The sequence below is a fragment of the Temnothorax longispinosus genome, chromosome 6 (genome assembly GCF_030848805.1).
Source record: "Temnothorax longispinosus isolate EJ_2023e chromosome 6, Tlon_JGU_v1, whole genome shotgun sequence".
Taxonomy (NCBI): Eukaryota; Metazoa; Arthropoda; class Insecta; order Hymenoptera; family Formicidae; genus Temnothorax; species Temnothorax longispinosus.
Window position 1 is genome coordinate 12,637,763 of NC_092363.1, and position 23,005 is coordinate 12,660,767.

Sequence of the window (23,005 nt, forward strand, 5' to 3'; positions counted from 1 at the left end):
ATGTAACTTTAGAAGACCTGCCGCCGCCCGACACCGCGGACGTTCTCTCGTTACGCTCGAGCGACGAGCGCGAGACCATCGCCGAACGACAAAAGAAAGTACGCGAGCAAGTACAGCTCGATCACTTGAACGCCGAAGAGCGAGCAGCCGTAGAACAAATTTGCGATGATTACTTTGATGTGTTCTATATAGACGGCGACCATTTAAGCGCGACTACCGCAATAGAGCACGAGATAAATATCCGGCCAGGTAGCGCGCCCGTGAATGTGAAACCATATCGGTTACCCGAGAAGCATAAGGCCGAAGTGAAAAAGCAAATAGAAAAGATGCTCGAAGACGGCATAATCAGCCCGAGCACGAGTCACTGGAACGCACCGATAATAGTCGTTCTTAAAAAACCGGACGCATCCGGAAAAGTGCAATTTCGCGTGGTTATTGATTTTCGGAAAATGAATGATCTCACCATGGGAGATTCTTTCCCCATGCCGAACATAACCGACATATTAGACCAATTAGGTAACGCGAAATATTTTACCGTTTTAGATTTGGCCTCGGGGTATCACCAAATCCCCATGCATAAAGACCACAAAGGCAAAACAGCCTTCTCCACTCCGGATGGGCACTTTGAATTTAATCGCATGCCTTTTGGTCTGAAAAAACGCACCGGCAGCATTTCAGCGGCTAATGTACGCGGTGCTGGCCGGCCTGCTAGGGCTGAGATGTTTCGTGTATATCGACGACATCGTCATATACGGGGCGACGCTAACGGAACATATCAGAAGAATAATAGCCGTGCTACTCAGGCTCCGAAAATACAATCTAAAGTTAAAACCGAGTAAATGCGCGTTCCTACGAAAGGAAGTCGTGTACCTGGGTCACGTGATTTCGGAAAAAGGAATCTCACCGGACCCGTCGAAACTAATAGCTGTCAAGGAGTTTCCGACTCCTAAAAAACTGAAAGACATTCAGTCGTTCATAGGCCTAGCCGGGTACTACCGAAAATTCATCGAAAATTTTTCGAAACTAGCCAAGCCACTGACCAAGCTCACTAGGAAAAGAGAAAAATTTTATTTGGTCAATAGAGCAGCAAAACGCGTTTGAATTATTAAAGGAAAAATTAATAACCGCGCCGGTGTTAAATTATCCCGACTTCAATAAAGAATTTATAGTGACGACAGACGCGTCAGATTTCGCAATAGGAGCTATCCTCTCACAGGGAGTAGTCGGCCAAGACCGACCGATAGCGTACGCCAGCCGCGTATTATGCAAAGCGGAACAGAATTATAATACGACGGAGAAAGAACTGCTAGCCATCGTGTGGGCAGTCAAGCATTTTCGCCCCTATCTTTATGGCGTTAGATTTAAAATAATAACCGATCACAAACCATTGATCTGGTTATTCAATGTTACCGACCCCGGTTCAAGATTAATTAGATGGAGGCTTAAATTAGAGGAGTATGATTACGAAATCATACACAAGGCAGGGAAGAGCAACCTAAACGCCGACGCATTGAGCCGTAACCCGATAACAGAGGCGTCAGCTGTGCATATGATACAGCAAGAAGAAGAAGATGCGCCCCGAGAATACTCGGAGGAGGAAAAGAAACAGATACTATACGAGTATCACGACTCGCCTATCGGAGGGCACCAAGGAGTCACACGCACTTTAGACCGAATCCGATTGCAACACGATTGGAAAGGTATAACAAAGGATGTCGAGACTTACATCGGCAGATGCGAATACTGCCAAAAAAATAAATTAAGCAGAAAAACGAAGATGCCAATGGTCATCACGGACACGCCGGAACGACCATTTGAAAAATGCGCTCTCGACATCGTCGGTCCGTTAACAGTTACAAATCAAGGAAATAAATATATTCTGACGTTTCAGGATAATTTAACGAAATTTAGTAAGGCGATACCGATCGAAAATCAGGAAGCCAGAACCATCGCCAAAGAATTCGTAACAAAAATCGTGTTAGAACACGGAATTCCGGAGAAAATTCTCACGGATCAGGGCACGAACTTTACAAGCGAAATGTTCAAAAATACGTGCAAATTATTGAAAATCGAGAAGATTCAAACAACGGCGTATCACCCTGAGAGTAATGGGGCACTAGAGAGATCGCATCGTACTCTCGCCGAATACTTGAGACATAAATCAAGATCAAACTGACTGGGACGAATGGCTTCCTTATGCGATGTTTACATACAATACGACACCACACTCTACTACAGGCTTCACGCCTTTCGAATTGGTCTACGGGCACCGACCTGACCTACCGACGGCCCTAACAAAACCGCCGAAATTAACATACTCATACGAGGATTACGCAAAAGAACTACGAGAGCGAATCCGCGCAGCGAATCAAATCGCGAGAGAAAATACGAAGGACGAAAAAGCGAAATCGAAACTACAATTTGATAAAAAAAGCAAGAAGGCAACCTTCAAAGTAGGCGATAAAGTACTACTTTATGACGAAACGATACGACGAGGCCGCTCAAAGAAGCTCGACTCGCAATGGGTGGGACCATATATTATTTTAGAAAAACACGACAATGTAAATTACACGATTAAAATTAAACGAAAGACGCTACGCGTTCACGCGAACCGATTGAAAGCGTTAGTAGAGGAATAAAAAAGCACTCACATTAAAGCAAAAGCAAAAAAAAAAAAAAAAAGGCAAAAAAAGGGGGGAAAAAGAAAAGAGAAGAAAACTAACAGTACTCACCTAAAGGTCACCACGTCGCACGACGGAGACTTCTCTCCCCCCTGTGGCCACATCCACGGTAATCCTCAGGGGGAGGATATCAGCCCGAACTGCCTCCTCGTACGAGGGAGGCAGCGAGTCAGGCGATTCAGGCTCTGCAACCTGGGCGCGGGGAGCTCGAGCCACCCGCAACCAGTAGGTGCGCAAACACGCATCACACGTGGATGGCGCGAAAAATCGGTTACATCTAAAGCAACGCATTTTTCCTTTTTTTTGGCACTCAAAGCACACTAACCGTAAAGAACCGCTTGGAGGCTAGCAGTAGACTAACGCAAAAATGCGCTACTCAAAAGAAATGACACTTGCTGACAGATAAAGTCAGCATAAAATAAAAGATAAATAGAATACCCCCAGGAACATATTCATATTACAGGCTAGCTATCACCCTACACCTTGCAAGGGAAATGACGTCAGAGCCGTTACCATACGAGATGACAGCGTTCACTGCCGAACCCGGCATATATTACGAGAAAATCGGACAACTCCAGCAAACGAAAGCAACATGGAAAATGGCAATACGCATAGACGTAACAGCATTAAACATAAGATATCAACAACTTCAGGAAAACCTAGCACGCATCGAAGAAATCTGCAACCATGCCATCAGAAGCACCAAAAACACATGCCAAATCACGCTCCAAACTATTAGGCGAGAAAATAGTAAAATGACACGCAACCTAGAGCAACTACAAACCATTTACCGATCACCCCTAAGTAAACGAGGCCTGATCGACGCTGTAGGCCAAATAAGTAAAACGTTATTTGGCACCATGGACGCTGAAGACGCAAAAATCATAAATGAGCAAATACAGTTGCTAAATAATCAACAACAAACATTGCAACACGCGGCAAAAAATCAATTGAAAATCATTAATGCTACAATAGGTCATATTGAGAAACTAGAACAAACACTGTCATATAACGAAAATTTAATGGCTAACGTTACAAGAAAACTAGAAGAACAGCTTATGTACAGAGAGGGACTAGACGAACAACTATTAGTATTAAACGCTATTTTGAATGACCTCACGACAGACATAAACGACATTACAGACTATCTGACTCACGCAAATCACAATATTTTATTAACGCGCGTGCTCCCGATCGAAAAAATAATCATAGAACTAAGAGAAACGACCTCACACATAGACAGGAAATTGAATTTTCCATTCAAAATACAAGCCGAAAACTGGAATTCTATCCAAAAATATCTAAATGTAAACGCGTATTATGATAACTCGAACATATATACTATTCTCGTATTCCCATTGATAGCGTACCCAACATACGAAATTATAAAAATCACTCCTGTACCGATACACAATGACCATAATGTTTTCACACTCCTAGAACCCTCTCATACCCTACTAGGAATAAATCGAGAAAATCACAATTATATAATTTTAAAAGAAAGCGATTTAAATGAATGTACGCGAGATAATACCAAATTCACTTGCGCTCAAAATCTCCCTGTCTACTTTATAACTGCGAATGCGCCGACTGAAATACAACTCTTCGTAAAAACGTCGAGATATATAGAAAACCGAAAACAGCGTCACATAATCTCAAATGTAACACTCTGGATTGCAGTATCAGAACCCCAGACATGGTTATTTTCCACTCCAAAAACAACCGACATAATAATTCAATGCAAAGAATTGCCAGAAAATAAAGTAAAACTAGAGAAAACCGGAAAAATCACATTACGCAACAGTTGTAAATTAACTACACCAGATATATATTTAGAGACCAAAAACCGAGTGTATAATAAAAATGTAAAAATGTATTTACCTGAATTTAATGTAACAGACACAATAGAAAAAAGCATAACAATAAGCAATAGAATAGAATCCGATAAGGAAATAAATTTGGAACCAATAATCAAAGATCCGACAGAATTAATAAAATTAAGCTTGAATCTGGAAGAAATCAAAAAGGAAATGGAAAATAACCAACCGAACATTTTCACGAATAAAAATATTATATATCCCGTAGGCTCCACAGTCACAATTGTAATAGTAATAAGTATCATAGCTGTAATCATCTATGTAATAAAGAAAAGAAGGGACCACTAAAAATTTATAATACAAAAACAATCATGTAAAATAGCATAAGACACCTAGATTGTAACCCCTCAAGGGAAAAGAAAACACACATAAATAAACGAAAAACTACGTTTTTCTTTTTCCGCGGGGGGAGGGATGTTGTGAGCGCACAACGCACTTGGCAACCGAATTGCCAAGTGTCAGGGAAATTCGACCCTAGCGACTAAAATCGTCAAGACCAAAGGTCCATCGAGGGACCGATATCGCTGACGCGAAGGTCAGCGCGGAGCGCTGACCACACAGGTTAATGCTACCGCGGGCGATCCCGAGGTAGCAACGGGAAACCAATATAAGACCGCCGAATCGAGCGATTAGGCAGTCGGTCTGAGAACTCCACGACGTCGCGTTGAAACATCTACGAACTCTAACGAATCGCGAGACGGGAACACTAAATAAAGAACACCTCGTCCAAGCCAAGCTCTAGTATATTTAATAAAGTGTTAAAGTGGTGTTTAACAAAGTGTGATCATTAACCGAGCCCGCCAGACGCCCTCATCCCGATCCTTCCGAGCTCGCGAGCGGAGCACGACCCCTTCAGCCGTCTGAACGGCTAACAATACTTATAAAGTATAAAGACGACGCAAGGGATCCTCGTCCTTCCAAGAATATATTTCGGGATTAATGGCCGCCCTCGTGGTTACTATCGGAATTTCCTCGTTTTCCTTTTCAGCAATCAGAAAGTCCAGATACAAGGTTTCGTCTTCTCAAATCAGCAATGTAGCTGTATATAACAGCTCTGCTTCCTCAGAAGCCGGGATATTAAGGAGTCTACCAATATATAAGTAGCGTATCTACGCAATATCTAAGCAAAATGATATATGCTCACTCGTTGAGCGTCCGAAAAGAAGTGACGACGAGAACGTCGTTGTTTGCGCGGTAAAGTCCGGGAACGCCTGCGCGTCAGCGTTGCGCACGAATATAGAAAGAAACACGACGCATGCGTTAAATTGGACGGATGCCTCGCAGCGCGACAACAACAGAAACGCTGCTCGATAGATAGCGCGCTTACGGGAGGTCGATAACAAATAAATCTTTCTATAGATTTCTCTCTGCTCATGGCTCTGTTTTACCCCAGGTAGCTCTGCTCGCCCTTACTCTCAATTCGAATAAATGCTAGATTCTGAACAAAGTCTGTTAGTCACCAGCCTCTCCATGACCTTACATAGACACGATGAAAGTGATATAGGTCTGAACTTATTATTGGAACCTTGCTTCGGGATAAAAAAGACCAGATAGTCCCTCCACTCCTCGGGAAAACTACCCTCCTCATAAAGGAGATTGTAGATTCTAAGAAGAAAAGACCTGCCTAAAGGGGAAAAATTCTTAATAATCCTGTAATCAATACCATCTAGTCCAGGACTAGACCTAATGTTCACCGACTCCAAAGCCCAATCAAGCTCCTCAGGAAGAAAAGGTAAATCCATAAAAGGGTCTGTCCCCGGAGAATTAAGGGAATTGATGGGAGGGGGCGGGGGAACCCACGGGGGGAAGAGGTCGTCAATTTGATTACGGACGTTCTCAATTTTTTCAACTGGAACAGCTTTACCCGTCTCAGTTCGATTCCATCTAGAATCAAATCTCTTCATAGTGTCCCAAACTATTTTAGGATTCGTATCCCTTTTAAGAGATTCTGCAAATTTCTTAAAACCTTCAAGTTTGATCCTTTTTAAGCCCTTCTTTGTCTCAGTACATTGATTCCTGTAAGATTCGTAATCCGTACCCCTACCTGTTTCCAGAAAAGTTTGTAATTTAGTTTTTCTATCGGCTACTAGAGCATCACACTCCTCAGTCCACCAAATACAAGGAGGGTGAGGGGGAGAAGGAGGAGGGTTACGAGGATCTCCCGGGGAAGCCTCCACCAAAGCCTTTTCCACAATCGCCAAAAACGATGAATATAAAACTGTAGGACTAGGTTGCTCTGATGACATTAAAATTCTAAGATCCTTATCCATAACTGAACTAAAAAGTTTCCAGTCCGTATGCTTATTGTATAGCTTAATTCGCTTACGTGGAGGAGCAGAGGAACCTTTGCTCACCGAAGACGTAATCAAAACCGGGAAATGATCCGAACCCCAGGCATCGTTCAGCGTCTGACATCTAAATTTGGGAGCGATAGAAGCATGACAAAATGCCAAATCTATGATTGAGGGGCCGCACGAGGCGTTACCCAGAAAGGATGGGGCACCATCGCTTATAAGAACGAGTTCTGTATCCTCGATTGCCGATGACATTGATTTACCCGACTGACAGAGAAAGGAGGATCCCCATGCCGGACTATGAGAGTTAAAGTCGCCTACAAACATGCATTTATTAGTTCCATTACCATTAGGGTCATCAAACTGAGTAAAGAATCTTAGCCATTCATTCTCAGAAATTTGGCCACTCTGTGGAGGCTTATAGCAAGATACAATAAAAAGATTCATATCAGAGAAAAAAATCTCAATCGCACAGGCTTCTATTTTACCCGCACAGTCCTCCAACACGGAAACCTCTCTGTATTTCAAAGAGTGGCTGACCAGAATAGCCACCCCTCCGCCTCTGCCTATAACTCTATCTCGTCTAACCGTATCAAATCCTCTCATCATGAAGCTAAATTGCGGTTTAAGCCACGTCTCCGAGATCGCAGCACAGTCGAACAATGTACTCTGCTTTTCCAATTCCTGAAAACGTTGTAAAACAGAATGTGCATTCCAATGTACAAGTCTAAATTTATCCATTTCAATCGCAATAAAGAGAACAAATATAAATGAAAGAAATAGTTAAAGTAACTCCTTAAGGTAGATATAAACAGATAACTTTACAAAATATTAAGATGCGCTCAGGGGTGTATTGCAAAAAAGGGATATAAATTAAAGTACTTAAAATTTATATATATAAAAAAAAGAGCGCTAAAACAAAAGAAAAGAAAATAAAACTTAGCATTATTCCTTGGTGGTTCCCTCGTGAAGTTTTAAGGTATTCTCCAGCCTATTCAGCAAGACATCCACCTGCTTCATGGCAGACGCCCTTTCCATAATTTCCAGAAGCCTGGATGAGATTTCCGGAGCACAATGCGTAAGACTTGCAGCAAACGACCTTCCTTTTGGACTAGACTGAAGACTAGCCGGAATGTTTGACATCTGGATCCCTCCCTTCGAAGGAAGTGGAGGAAAATTCTTCGAAGAAAAGACTGGTGGTCGCCGATCATCGACGAACGGACAGCCTTTTTCCCTCTTCTGTACCAGAGCCCTTGCCTCCATGAAAGGCAAGTTGTCGACAGCCATTACCTTTGAGATCTCGAGATTCTTCAGATATTTGGGACATTTCCTGTCACTGGTAGCATGCTCCTCCTCGCAGTTTATACACTTCTTTGGCTTAATGCAGGGAGCCTCTTTAGAACTTGTGTGATCCTCGCTTCCGCATTGCAGACATCTAGGATTTTTTTCACAAAATTTTGCCAAATGTCCAAAAAAGCCGCAGTTAAAGCACAGCCGTACCGACCTTTGAAATGGTGACGTGTGAACTATTGTCTTGAAGATTTTGATGTGATCCGGAAGATCCTCTCCCATCTTCTGAATGCAGACCGCTTGCTAGTCCGACCATATACCAGTAGTACGATCCCTTCTTTTTAGTCTAAATAGATCCAAAATCAGAATGTCTTGATTCTCATCCTCGATTGTATTTTTTAAATCAGTCAGAGAGAAATCAAGGGGAATACTTCTAATCACAAATTGTCGAGTTAACTTATATTTTGGGATATAAGTTAAAAATCCAGCTTCTTTAATATACTTATTCTTGAGAGCTGCATTAGCCGCAGCTTTTGACGGGAATGTAACTTTCCATGTATTAAACGAGAAAGGCGCAACACTCTCATATTTCACGTTTGCTGACATAAGTTTCTTTGCCATTGTAAGAATAGAGATGCGTCTTCTGGGCTGGTCCTTTGCCGTAGGCATACGGAAAAGAACAATGAAAGGAGCTTTTGTATAAGCAGTATAAGCACCATATATAGCTGGAATCTCACTTGCACCAGGCTTATTGCCCTGATTACTATTTGGCAGGTTAGAATCCCCCTTATTAACTTTCTTCATTTTTGGTTGTACCGGTGTAGTCTGAGATTGTTTTCCTGCTTTCTTCGGGGAAGAACCGGGTGTAGTAGGATTGCCTTGCCTCTTCTTGTTGCTTTTACCATTCGAGATGGATTCGGTAGCATCCTCCTCATCTTCGGTGGAAGAAATGGGAAGGGGACGCTTTCTCGTTTCCTCAACAACATCCATGACATTCTCTGTTGTACTTTTCTCCGATTGCGACATAAATGCCTGGAAATCGTCTCTTATTTCTTCATAAGTAGGCGAAACGGGGGACGGGGGATCGTCCCCTGCCGACATGTCGGCTAAGAGTGAGGTTAGCTGCCCCACTCGCGAAGAAAAGATTTCTCACACGCACAAAACAGGAAAAGCCCCGGAAATAAAGACTCCCGGAAAACAGCGGATGCGCCTGTACACGCAGAGCGCACAGAATAAGACCAATAATCCGCGATTCGAGCACACGCAACAATTTTAATGCGAGCGAAAACTCGTCACCGTGCACACGCCACGGTGGCGGAACCGGAAGTCCAGAATCGTATTCGATCTCGCGAGTTGCGAATGATCTGCGCCGCGCTCGGCCGTCATCCCTCGCGAGAGACAAGTGCAACTTCGCAGGCGCCCCGCTCAGCCGTTCTACCGCGCGCAAGATATTCGTTATCGGCCATATTCATGTAATATGCCGCCTCGTTCGTGTACGAAGACTACCGCGGTCATTTCTGTAACCGTGCGCCGTTATCGGCCATTTTGGTGTAAGGCCGCCGTGTCACCGTTCAACACGGCCATTCGAATAACAAGTGCCAGCATTGTGGTGTTCACGTGAACACATGTTTGTGACACCTCAGCAAATAAAGACTTTCTCTCACAGTACAAACAACACGATTCAAACTGACTGAACCTGCCGTTCTGCGATCCTACGATCCTACCGCGCACCTAAACGGAGCACGAACCTCCCTACCCCGCACCGCATTGAAACAAGTCTGGCATCTGACCCAGATGAGTTTCTGGTCCTTCGAGATTGAAACAAATATATATATATAATATATATATATATATATATATATATATATATATATATATATATATATATATATATATACACTAGGTTTTTCGTGCTCAAAACCTTTTCCTTTTTTCTTTAGTCTAGATCGCTTTGATCCTAAACCCTTTTTGTTCTTAGTTTTTTCTTCGCAGACAATTTTTTCTCTACTTTAAGTTATATTTTCCTCTCTTATAGGGTTGTGTGGGGTGATGTGCAACGTTTCCGATTCCTGGTCTGCATGTCGACATTTGACAGAACCGCATACTGCCATGTGTTTGTGTCGACAGTACCTTGTTTTAGATAAATAACTCGCGAGATAGCACGCACCCTGGTTTGCTGTACAAAAAGCGAGTTAAATTTCTCAAGCTGAAAGTTTTTTTTTCTTTTCACATTTATAGTGATTTCGTGAATTGGTTTTAGTCATCTTATAGGTAAATATTTTGATATTGTTAGTTTTTCAAGTTCTTTTGATAATCCAAAGCGATTTTGTGATTTCCTTACATTGTGTTACGCCAGTCCGCGCAAAATAGCGTGTTTGGGGTGATGTGCAACACTGTGTCGACATGCAAGGTCGCAACTATTTTACTTGTGACAACTGCGATTCAATGATGAAAAATAAAGTTTTTTGCGTTTTTCCTTTCATTATATTAATTTTTAAGGGGTTAGTACAGTGTGTTTCAGGATAATTTTCAGGAATTAATTTTTAACAAAATATTTATGAAACACCAGTAAAATATGCTCATTATCTACATTGTATTGGCTTTCGGCTGACGGAGCATTTTATTTTTTTTCATTTTTGGCGACGAGAAAAAAATTCCTGAATTTTGCCCAATTGCAGTAAAAAATTCAGGAATTTTTTTCTCGTCGCCAAAAATGAAAAAAAATAAAATGCTCCGTCAGCCGAAAGCCAATACAATGTAGATAATGAGCATATTTTTTATTTTTGTTTCAGACGACTGGTTTTCGCGAAATCATGTACACCATCCGAAAGTCATAGGGATGCGCGAAGCGGCTTAACTCGACGAGTTTTATATTTAGTTAGGCAACAAAATTTTGACACGTTCTTCAATGTGTATAGAAAATAATAAAAAAAAAATTACTGGTGTTTCATAAATATTTTGTTAGAAATTAATTCCTGAAAATTATCCTGAAACACACTGTACTAACCCCTTAAGCGATAAATAAAGAAATCAAATAAAAAATGATTTTTTTTTGTGAAATTTCCATTTGTCAGAGATCGATTACAACACAGTGAAATTTTTTGTTTACCAGATTTCGATTAATTTGTATTTAAGAAGCCCAAATTTAACATTTAAGTCGATTGATGTCGATATTCATGCATTTTTTACCTTAATTTTACTATGTTGCACATCACCCCAAGAAAATTTGAAAAACAGACGTTTTTTTGAAAACTCGAAAAATTTTTAGGAAAAATTTAAAATTTTGAAAATCTAATCACGCAGAATTTTAGTATTTTATTTCTTCTACATTATACAGCCATGATATATTCAAGAACTTGATTTTTGGATATGTTTTCTGAGCAACGAAAAAAAGTGTTGCACATCACCCCACACAACCCTATATATATATATATATATATATATATATATATATATATATGCATCTCATTTTTAAATAATTTAAATTAAATTAAATTATTAAATTTATTGCGAAAAATATTACCACAGCCAGGGTTCGAACCTGGAACTTCCCTCATTCCGTGTAGGGCGTCGTACCAATTCGACCACCGTGGTGAATCTACTAAGATAAAGAAAAAATGACCTAGAAAAGGTCCTGCGAAATCTGCGTGAACGCGATTGAAAGGAGTTGTGGTTTGCTCCTAAATATGTGGTTTTATTTTAGTAGAATTATTACGAAAGAAGTTACAGTCTTTGCAATTTTTAGCTAATGACTCTATATCCTTATCGATATTTGGCCACTAAACATACCTCCTGGCTAAATTTTTCATTTTACTAACTCCAAAATGTCCAATATGTAATTCTTGTAGAATTCTTTTACGCAACGTTGGCATTATTACTCAATGACCTCTTATAGCGTTTTTGACTGGGCCGAGTTTCAACCCAACCTGAGTTGGATTATGACGTTACGGCTGCGTTCGGGGAGCGCGCTATTAGCGCTATTGCATCATTCTATCTTTATCGCTCATCAGGTGTAAAACAAGGGTAGAATAAGCAAATAGCGCTAATAGCGCGCTCCCCGAATCCAGCCTATATGTTAGAATCGTCTAATTAAAACCTAAAAGAAGAGCATATGACGTCATAACCCAACTCGGGTTGAGTTGAAACCCGGCCCAGTCGAAAACGCTATTAATTAGAAACGTTATTTTGTAGTGTAAGTTCACCGACATTTGAGTTGAAACCTGATACGTTTTTAAGATCTTTCCCTGATTTTAAAACTTTTAAAACTGCTAAGAGTTCCTTATCTTTACTTGTAGCTGTAGCTAATTCTGTAAGTCCCAGTCTACAATAGGTGTTTTAAGCCCTAAGCCTTAAGAAATTGTTCAATCACAGTTGAATTTGAGGAGAATAATTGACTGTGATTGGTCAATTTCTAAGGGGGTTAGGGCTTAAAACACCTATTGTAAACTAGGACTAACAGTGTGAGTGGAAGACTTTCGATTGTATTTGATTGAAAAATATCTACTACGTCCTCATTTACCTGATTCTTTTATAGGAAGGCGAGAAAGACAGTCGGCGTTCGCGTGTGCCTCTGATTTACGATATTTAATTCAACAATTCAAATAAATTGATATTTTGTAAGGGATGGCCGGCTAGGCCACAGGTTATTGCAGGGAACCAACGGGCAATAGCAAGGCCGGTATATTGTCAGGATAGGAACAGAGATGCCAATGGTGCTGTTTTGCCCGCTGCCTGCGCGCCTGGTGGGGGCACGCACACAGCTGACGGAGCCGTGTACGTGTGCGCTGGGCGCTCGGCGGCGGCTCGGCCAGCTTCGGGCGGGTAGAAGAGCGCAGACATACACTCGGATGTCTCGTTCTTCCGCGAGTCGTAGCATAGCCATAGCCGGTTCATCGAAAGTCGTATGCGTTAGCGCGTCGACTGACTTGGCTCATCTATTATGTCTCGCGTATCTTTTCTGATGTTGATTTATGAATAAAATATATATATTATAACATTGCAGATGACAATAAAATATCCCTTCCCACACTAGGCGCGATACACTATCGTGTGTCTCTTAATTATTTAAAAGTAATGAAACTAACAACAAAAAATGTTAGTAAAATTTATTAATTACATAAATGATGTCTAATAAAATTATATTATCTTTATTCTGAAAATAAACTATATAAATTAAGTAAAGAAATAAAAAACAGAAAAAGCGTAAATAATAGAAATCCACTCTTGGCCAATATGTACGCTTTCTTCTAAAAAAATCTTGTTATTAATTTAGAAAAACGACTTCTGAATTCTTACATTTTTTTAAATAAAAATATATTACTATACATTATCAGCACACTGCGTAATTTATATTTTCTCTTTACCATATACGATTATATATTTTTTATCCATTTATTTTAATAAATATCTGTACATATTGTTGGAATACATTTACTGACTTAATATGACTCATAAAAATGTAAAATTAAGTAAACGATGACTTTCAGTTTTTATTTTATATTTGCGGTTTATTATTAGTAATAAATTAATAAAGAAATGGAAAGTTTTAAAATATTTATTTTCTTTACAATTATTTGATCTATATTTATAAAATGTGTAATATTAATGTCAGCAATAAATCGTATATTGGTTACCGCTTCTACATGACAATCAATATAAAAGATATTTTATGCTCGTAATCTTGCACTTTTTATTTATCAAAATATTTATCAAATTTTTCAATATGTTATCAGCAATCTTTATAATCTATAAATGCATATTTTGGTGTAATAACATGGTCTTTTCATAATAATGTCTGAAAGCTGTACTTTGGATTATCTTAAAAATGAGAACTGACTATATTAAGACTGACCTAATTCATATTTATATAACACCTCTATTTCACTATATCAATTATATGATGTTTTAAATCTACATTTTGCATCAAAGACAATAAATATTCCCCAGACCCCTTTGCTTTTTCAACCACGACCATTTCAGTAAGGAAATTTCTTAGTATATCCCACGACTCAAGAACTCTGTCAATACATGAATAACGCGGAAGTCAGCGAGTTTCGCGTAACTTCAAAATTTTATAATTTGTATCTTGAAAACATTCGCAAAATTCATTGAAAATAGCTGAACGCTTTGGACTACTGTTAATATAACTTGCAATTTCTCTCAGAAATTCTTTGCACATATCAGGCATTTTAGAGCACGCATCATACGCAGCTAATGCAGAACAATGGCAAGGACATGAAAATGTTAATAATTTTTTGCGTTTTGATTCAAGTTTTGTTTTGAAAGATAAATATTTTCCTGTCATAACAGACGCATTGTCGCATGACAGAGCAATAATATTTAAAAATGGAATCTGAAGTTGATGCATTTCAGTTTGAAATGCATTGAATAACTTTTCTGCACTACAATCTTTTGCATCAATATCAATTAACTTTACTAATTGTGACCGAATATCTAAAGTTTCGCGATCAACATATCGAACAAGAAACGTCATCCATTTTAGATTAATTATGTCAGATATTTTGTCAATAAAAACAGAAAATTTCCGGTATTTTGTATGTAATTAAGTCTTAACTAGGTACGAAACCTCCCTGATGTCTCTAAGACTAGTCACATTCACACATACACACAGGTAGAGAGGGTTTGGAGTCGTTAAATACTGTGGGAGTGACGAACCACGGGGTCCTGATCTTTACCTGTGACACTGTCTGAGCTTTGTATATCCATATTATTATTGTAAAAATATTAAATGTTCTATTTGTTCGCGATAGTGAAATAGAGGTGTTATATAAATATGAATTAGGTCAGTCTTAATATAGTCAGTTCTCATTTTTAAGATAATCCAAAGTACAGCTTTCAGACATTATTATGAAAAGACCATGTTATTACACCAAAATATGCATTTATAGATTATAAAGATTGCTGATAACATATTGAAAAATTTGATAAATATTTTGATAAATAAAAAGTGCAAGATTACGAGCATAAAATATCTTTTATATTGATTGTCATGTAGAAGCGGTAACCAATATACGATTTATTGCTGACATTAATATTACACATTTTATAAATATAGATCAAATAATTGTAAAGAAAATAAATATTTTAAAACTTTCCATTTCTTTATTAATTTATTACTAATAATAAACCGCAAATATAAAATAAAAACTGAAAGTCATCGTTTACTTAATTTTACATTTTTATGAGTCATATTAAGTCAGTAAATGTATTCCAACAATATGTACAGATATTTATTAAAATAAATGGATAAAAAATATATAATCGTATATGGTAAAGAGAAAATATAAATTACGCAGTGTGCTGATAATGTATAGTAATATATTTTTATTTAAAAAAATGTAAGAATTCAGAAGTCGTTTTTCTAAATTAATAACAAGATTTTTTTAGAAGAAAGCGTACATATTGGCCAAGAGTGGATTTCTATTATTTACGCTTTTTCTGTTTTTTATTTCTTTACTTAATTTATATAGTTTATTTTCAGAATAAAGATAATATAATTTTATTAGACATCATTTATGTAATTAATAAATTTTACTAACATTTTTTGTTGTTAGTTTCATTACTTTTAAATAATTAAGAGACACACGATAGTGTATCGCGCCTAGTGTGGGAAGGGATATTTTATTGTCATCTGCAATGTTATAATATATATATTTTATTCATAAATCAACATCAGAAAAGATACGCGAGACATAATAGATGAGCCAAGTCAGTCGACGCGCTAACGCATACGACTTTCGATGAACCGGCTATGGCTATGCTACGACTCGCGGAAGAACGAGACATCCGAGTGTATGTCTGCGCTCTTCTACCCGCCCGAAGCTGGCCGAGCCGCCGCCGAGCGCCCAGCGCACACGTACACGGCTCCGTCAGCTGTGTGCGTGCCCCCACCAGGCGCGCAGGCAGCGGGCAAAACAGCACCATTGGCATCTCTGGATAGGAAATATGAAGGCGAAGTGAAGGGGTACACTCCTCGATGCTGTAAGGCTCTTTATTGCGCACTCGGGTACAAAAGATCCGCGACGACCGCACGCGACTATCTCGGGCGAACGCCGGAACACGAATCCTCCTCGGTAGCCGCCGCTACCGGATAGTACGTCATATCCTACTCGCTTGGAGGGGGTCAGCCAATCACCACACAGGGCGTCGCTGGGGTTGTCTGTTAAGGCGCTAGTGTAGTGTGTTAGAGGCGCTGGTGTCTTACGGCGCGAGGCGCGCATGCGCGGAGCGCCGCGGTGGTAACGCTTGTAGCGCGGGAAATTCAAACGCTGAATACTACCTTAGAGTACCTTTACAATTTTTTCTTTATGCATCTTTTCCTTTTACTTTTCCTCTTACCTCAAATATTATATCACAATATATGACAATATATATTCGATACGTGTTAAACACGTAAATTCCCAGATAGCCAAATGCTGTGAGTTTGCTGCCATGTTGCCAACAAGCAGCTTGTCGTTAATGCAACTAATTTTGACAAACTCGGGACAAGGTGAGACAGCATTATGCTTGTCGAGTTGAACTCATATGAATTATATTTCTATTAACAACAAATTGATTGCAACTTGACAGCATCAATTTGTGAAAGATTTGTGACAATTTCATATTGTCAACACTTCGTTAGCAACGAGATACAATTAAAAAACTTCATAGCTTGATGACATACACAATAACGGATGGAAATCATTATATATGTGTTGTTGCCGTAACGTTTGCATCATGATGCTCAAGATGGAACGATGAATCATTCATTGCTGTCATGTTGCTGACATGTTGCAGACAACATAACGTACCAATATTGCGGACCATTTGCTCTTGAAATTGCGTCAACTGATTGCGTGTATAAGCATGTATACGTTAATTGTTTTTTTACATTTCGTGCACTTTGCCCCCGATTTGTCTTTATTTAGTCTTTATTTAGTAGCCGTATACTTGAACGTGTGTAAGTACACATTTAAGTTCCATCCTCAGTCCTATATTACTCGTGTCCGAGCGTGGTGACTTCTCTTCATATACATGTGTTGCGCACGTGGATTATACACATTGTATATGGGACTTAGGGTGCCTCCCCATGCAGGACGGAATCTCGGAAAACGGAATCTCGGAATCATTCTGATTGATTAGTCCCATGAGGCTATTGGTTAGCCTCATGGGACTAACCAATCAGAATGATTCCGAGATTCCGTTTTCCGAGATTCCGTCTTGCATGGGGAGGCACCCTAGTTTAACGCCGATTCCGAACGGCTAGATTTTTTAGAGAAGTTCTCTTGGCAAGACATAGGCCTAGTTTACACCGATCTTTTGACACGCGTATCAAATATATTTGAACTGATCAGCCAATAATCAGACTTATTTACTAGTTACTTACTATTTAATACGCGTATCAAGTGATCGGTGTAAACTAGGCCATACTCTCGGTGGTTTGCCATTACCTTCCGAGAGAAGAACGAGCGAATATAAGTCATATAGCTGTATTTGTAATGTGTTATATTTCGATGTCAGCAAATTTACAGCAAATATATGAAAACACATGCAATGCATTAATTTGCTCAATATGCTCTATCACGCTTGGCTATCTGGGTTATGTATTTGATACGTACCATTGCCGGGCCTCGGTTTGAGTCGCATGTCCAGAACATACAGTTCGGACTCCTTATCTCTATTCTTCATGGCCGGGGCATATTTTTTCATCATCTAAAATATATTTTGGGCTAACTTTGAAAGTTAAGCTTGCTTATGACTTTAATGTTGAATTAAATAAACCAATACCTCTTCCTTAGTAGTATGACAAAAAGCAAGCAGGCAAAGACTAGATATATAGATATAGATTATATGCAAGCATTAACATTTGTCATTGAAGAAGTCAGAAAATACCAGTCTCACAAAAGTTATATCGTTTAATAGATTAAAGAGATGATTATAAGAGTTGTTTTGCAATATTTTTGTGTTACATTTAAGGAGTAACACCACTCTAGAGGCCCAAAAATTAGAAAAATTGTTTTGTAACTAAAAAAAAGTAAATAAAAAAATCTATTTAAGAGACTTTATTGTACGTGTCTTAAAGTGTATAAAACAATTTTTTATTTTTTAAATGGCGACGCTGGAGCCTTGTAAACGTAAGCGTTTTTTATTTTTGCGGGAGGTGCTCTGGAGCTTGCAGCATAAGTGCCAGCAAATTTTGACCTGGAACAAAAATACCAAAATTTTTCATAATCTGCATTATAATAGCTATAGAAATAAGTAGGGGATTTTTAAAGTATTGTTTTTCATAGAAATTGCAAGCATTTGAAAAAAAATAATTTGAAAATTTCAATTAACTTTTTTTTAATGCTTGTCATTTCTATATAAAACAATATTTTTAAAATCCCCTACGTATTTATCTAGCTATTATCATGCAAAATATGAAAAATTTTTGTTTTTTGTTCCAGGTCAAAATTTGCGGCACTTATGCTGCAAGCCCCCGAGCACCTCTCGCAAAAAAATGCTTACGCTTACAAGGCTTCAGTGCCGCCATTTGAAAAATAAAAAATAGTTTCATACACTTTAAGATACATGTACAATAGTCTTTTAAATAGATTTTATTTACTTTTTTTAACCACAAAAAATTCTATTTTTCGGGCCTCTAGAGTGGTGTTACTCCTTAATTACATCTAAATATGTCCCATGTATTGTACGGAAGTAGCGGTATGAGATAGGTTCAGATAAATGCTACAGAAAAGATACATATTCCAGAAAAAGTATGTAACTTTATCGTATTTTCTATATACTATCTCACATAAATGTAATAAAATTGTATTATGAGAAAGTTGCTATACCATATTAATTGACAACATAATCCATGTTTAAAGTGTCCGAACGTGTCCCACTCTCACCTATGTTAAACTTGTAATGATGCATAATGATCTCGTGAGTGAATCAATAATTACCCTCTATTTCTATATAATTTATTAGAATAATAGCAGAGAACGTACAATTACATCATTTTTCAATATAGTCCCTTTGCTTTTCAATGCACTTCTTCCAGCATTCCGCAAACTTGCATATACCCTCGGGAAAAAATGTCTTTAATTTGTCCCTCAGCCATGTATGCACCTCTTCTGTCATACTGCTATCTATACTATTCAAACGCTTCGGAAACTGGGTTTTGAGCATCCTGCATATAGATTTCGCTCCCTTGGATTACCATCTATGTGGTCCACTTAAAAATGTCTTAAAAAGTCGTCAATTTTGCCACAGATTAACAAGAAGCGGTATATATACATGACTGAAAAACAAAAAATATTTTTTCCGAAAGTATATACAAGCTTGTGGAACGCTAGAACAAGTGCATTGAAAAGCAAGGGGGCTGTTGAAAAATAATATAACTATAGGAGTTCGAGTAAGATGAAATACTCTTATAAACAGAACCAGTTACCGCAATGTCTAGAATATTAAGTGTTACAATTTAGCGGACAGCAGTGAAATTACTAACTGTCGGCCCTATAACATAACATACAAAGCAGCAGCGTGGCACAACGTGTCGTTAAATAACAAATTAAAGTTGAAAATTTGGCGGGTAAATATTTATCCTTATAAACCTCCCCTCAATGACCATATCTCCTTCACATATATTGTAGAGAACACTCTCCTGAGTAACCTTCAGAAAATTTTAGCCGTTGCTCGTTGTTTATTAAAAAGTTATGAACAAATTTAACTGAAAAATATAATAATTTGTGTCAGTATTACTAAGGGAAGTAATTTGCTGATATGTGTATAAACAGTACACACACATGTAGGCAGGGATGAGTGGGGGTGAACCTCGGTTCGCGTGGAAAATTGAAAACCCGAACCGTACACTGATAGACCTCATTTTGTCTTGTAAGTAGGGGTGGGGCGGACCTCGCTTCGCGTAGATGATTCTCTGGATATTGTATTTTCCATAAAAAACAAGATCCATCCCACGTCACCTCATCCTTGCTTATAAGGCGAAACGAGGTCTATCATTGTACGGTTGAGGCTTTCAACTTTTCACGCGAACCAACATCCACCCCCACCCAACCCTACCTGTAGGGGAGGGGCGGTTGCCCCTTTTTTAATCATTTAAATAAGCAATGACCGACGATGAAGTTTTAAAGAAAAGTTACTCAGGGTCATGTCTTTGACAACGGAAGCTTTCCAGCAAGCGACACAAGTCGACACAAGTGTCGTTTTGTCTTTGTTACTCATTGCCAAAAAAGAAAAATAGAACAACGTTTGTGTCGACTTGTGTCGCTTGCTGGAAAGCTCCAATATGTCAAGGTCAAGATTATTAGAGGTGCCTCCCTTTACCTTCATTTTTACCCTTTTCTGTGCCAACTATTCTCTGCTTCAACAAAGAGACTGTTCAATATATTAACTAGAGTCTCTTTAATAAGAGTCTGGCCACACAGCAGCAACTTCCGACATTTTTGGTAAAAGCAAAAGAACAGAAAGAGAAAGAAATACAAGAGAGAAAGAGAAAGCTATATAAATGTATACCGCTTTCTCTTTCTCTCTTATATCCTGAACTTCAAGTTCAGACTCTGATTAGAGGGACTCTAATATTAATGATTCACTGCTTCAAATAACTCTCCTTCGTTCATACATGTATGTACTATTTCCACATACATATTAGTCGTTTATGCCTTTCAATACTCAAAATAACTGCTATATTTTTCAAACTTTTTTTGTTAATAATTTTTTAATAAAGAACGAGCGATGGCTAAAACCTTCTGAAGGTTACTCAGGAGGGTGACCTCTATAATATATGTAAAGGTGGTCATTGAGGGAGGGGGGGGGTTTGTAAAGGTAAGTTTTTGTTGCATGTAAAACTAACATAGAACTTTAGCATGGTATATTTAGTAAGTGTTATATGGTGTATTTTATACAATGTTCTATTTTATACAATGAAAAGTTAAAAATAGTACCTAATGTTGAACAAGTCGAGATAGTAAAAGCAAAATTCTACGGCTTAACAAGACGAGACTTGAGATCCATGGCCTATCAACTCACTATCCGGAATAAGCTAAAAAATCCATTTCATGTTGGAGAAGCTGGTAAAGATTGTAATAAATTACAATACAATAAATGTATAATATAATAATTATTATAGACTATTTTATTATTAACGCCTTCTTAAATACTTATTATTAACGCCTTAAAACATAATAAAAATTATTTTTTTGCAAAATAAATAAAGTGTCAAACACGTTGTATCAAACATTTGGTATTACAACTCAACGTAAAGAAAGTTCAGCTATCTTTAATATTTTTCAAGTTGTATTGAAAAAGGTTTGTGGTGATTCAGAATACCCAAACTTTCTCTGCGTTCTCTATTGGATAAAAAAAGGATAAAGAATTTTACTTTATATACCCCAAGGGGCCTTAAGGTGGTTTATTCGCGACTATGTGAGTCAAAATAAACCTCATTTTAAAACTTCTAATTTCATACACTTTCATAGTCGACTAAATTCATTAATGAATTTCTCAAAATGATTGTATATCACAAATCGAATAAATAATCAATAATAAAAAAGAGGCGAATGAAAATAGTCCAATTTTCTTAGCGTAGTACAGAAGAGCTTCAGATGTGGCAACGTCGCAACATTCATGTAAACAAATGGTTGCACGTGTATCGTTCGGAGCAATAAACTTAGAGGTTAATTTTATTTAAGTGCAACATTTACTTTTATATCATGAACGAACAACCGCGTTTTAACCTATGCAACTCGCGTTATGAATTCAAAGCGCGACGTTGCCACATATCCGAAGGTTTGTGATCACAGTGAGGAATGGACTGAAATCGATGTCTTTTAACTAATTTTGTGAACATTCTATACGGTTAAGATTGTTGGCTTTGGTACCATATGATTCGGAAGACACTCCTCTGTTTTTATTCTAATTTTCAACCTGATCTGTCTTTTCTATAATTTACTACCATCAATTTATCTCAAAATTACGGTCTCTCACGCGTCGTCCGCCATAAACGCAATGCTTAAGATAGGGAAAAAAGCATATTTTTAGACAATAATATCTCGGAAACTACACGGTCAATCCATTTCAAATTTAGCATGAAGATTCGTCAGTTGCTTAATTACTTTTACTGAAAAAACTGCATCGATCTGTTTTCATAGGTTATATGGACATACCACCTTAAAGGGCGTTTTGAAGGGACGTACTCAACCCTAACCTCCAATTCATCCACTACCTTACTGTTTCCCCCTTTGGACCAACGGTTTAACGTCTCTTCCAAAAAACGGAGCCCAGTTTTCTCCGCATCTTGCACGGAGGGGCGCGGTTTTTTCGGAAAAAAACTTTTCCATGATTCATGGCTCTAGTGGACTCGAACCTGGTTCCTCAGATTACGAGTCTGGCGCTCTACCACTAGACCACACCGCCGCCCTGCGTTCTCTATTGTTGTTCTAATAAATTATAGAAATAGAATATAGATACTTATTGACTCATCCTCGTATATTGTAACAAAAAGAATTTACAGTAATACGAGAAATATACGACCGCTATGATATACAATCAAATTAGATTAAATTAAATCCATTTATGATCCGAGCTTGGATCTTGGTAGCCATTATACCTATATATGTTTTGTATATTACTGTTATATACCGACCGTAGTCGAGATCGGGAGTTAACGATAGGTGGCGTGATGTACGTGACCGGTAGGCGGGAGGTAGGATTCGTGTGAGCAGCGTGGCGACTGCGAGACACACACATGTTACACGGGTAGTAGTATCTGGACGGCACTGAGATATAGAATAAACTCATAACACCGCACAAGGGATCATTTATTTGGTTACCTTAATACACCACAATTGGTGACGAGGTGAACGTG

The 23,005-nt window shown here is 38.4% G+C and overlaps 1 protein-coding gene across 11 annotated transcripts in view; it reads right to left on the bottom strand.

Moving 5' to 3' along the window:
- Positions 1–23,005, bottom strand: part of Dredd (Caspase-8 Dredd) — an 87,354-nt gene that overhangs the window by 56,451 nt on the left and 7,898 nt on the right. For 2 of the 11 annotated variants that reach the window (XR_011732629.1, XM_071781524.1), the window contains one exon: positions 17,760–17,853. The exons of 4 other annotated variants lie outside the window; for them this stretch is intronic. Coding sequence is in view for 3 of the 7 variants with exons in the window: in XM_071781524.1 (XP_071637625.1) it covers positions 17,760–17,853 (94 nt within the window). In the remaining 4 variants the exon portion in view is untranslated. Of the gene's footprint in view, positions 1–17,759; positions 17,854–21,083; positions 22,578–23,005 lie in introns of those variants that run through there. 5 more of the 11 variants (XR_011732632.1, XR_011732631.1, XR_011732630.1 and 2 more) reach the window with 5 other exon arrangements.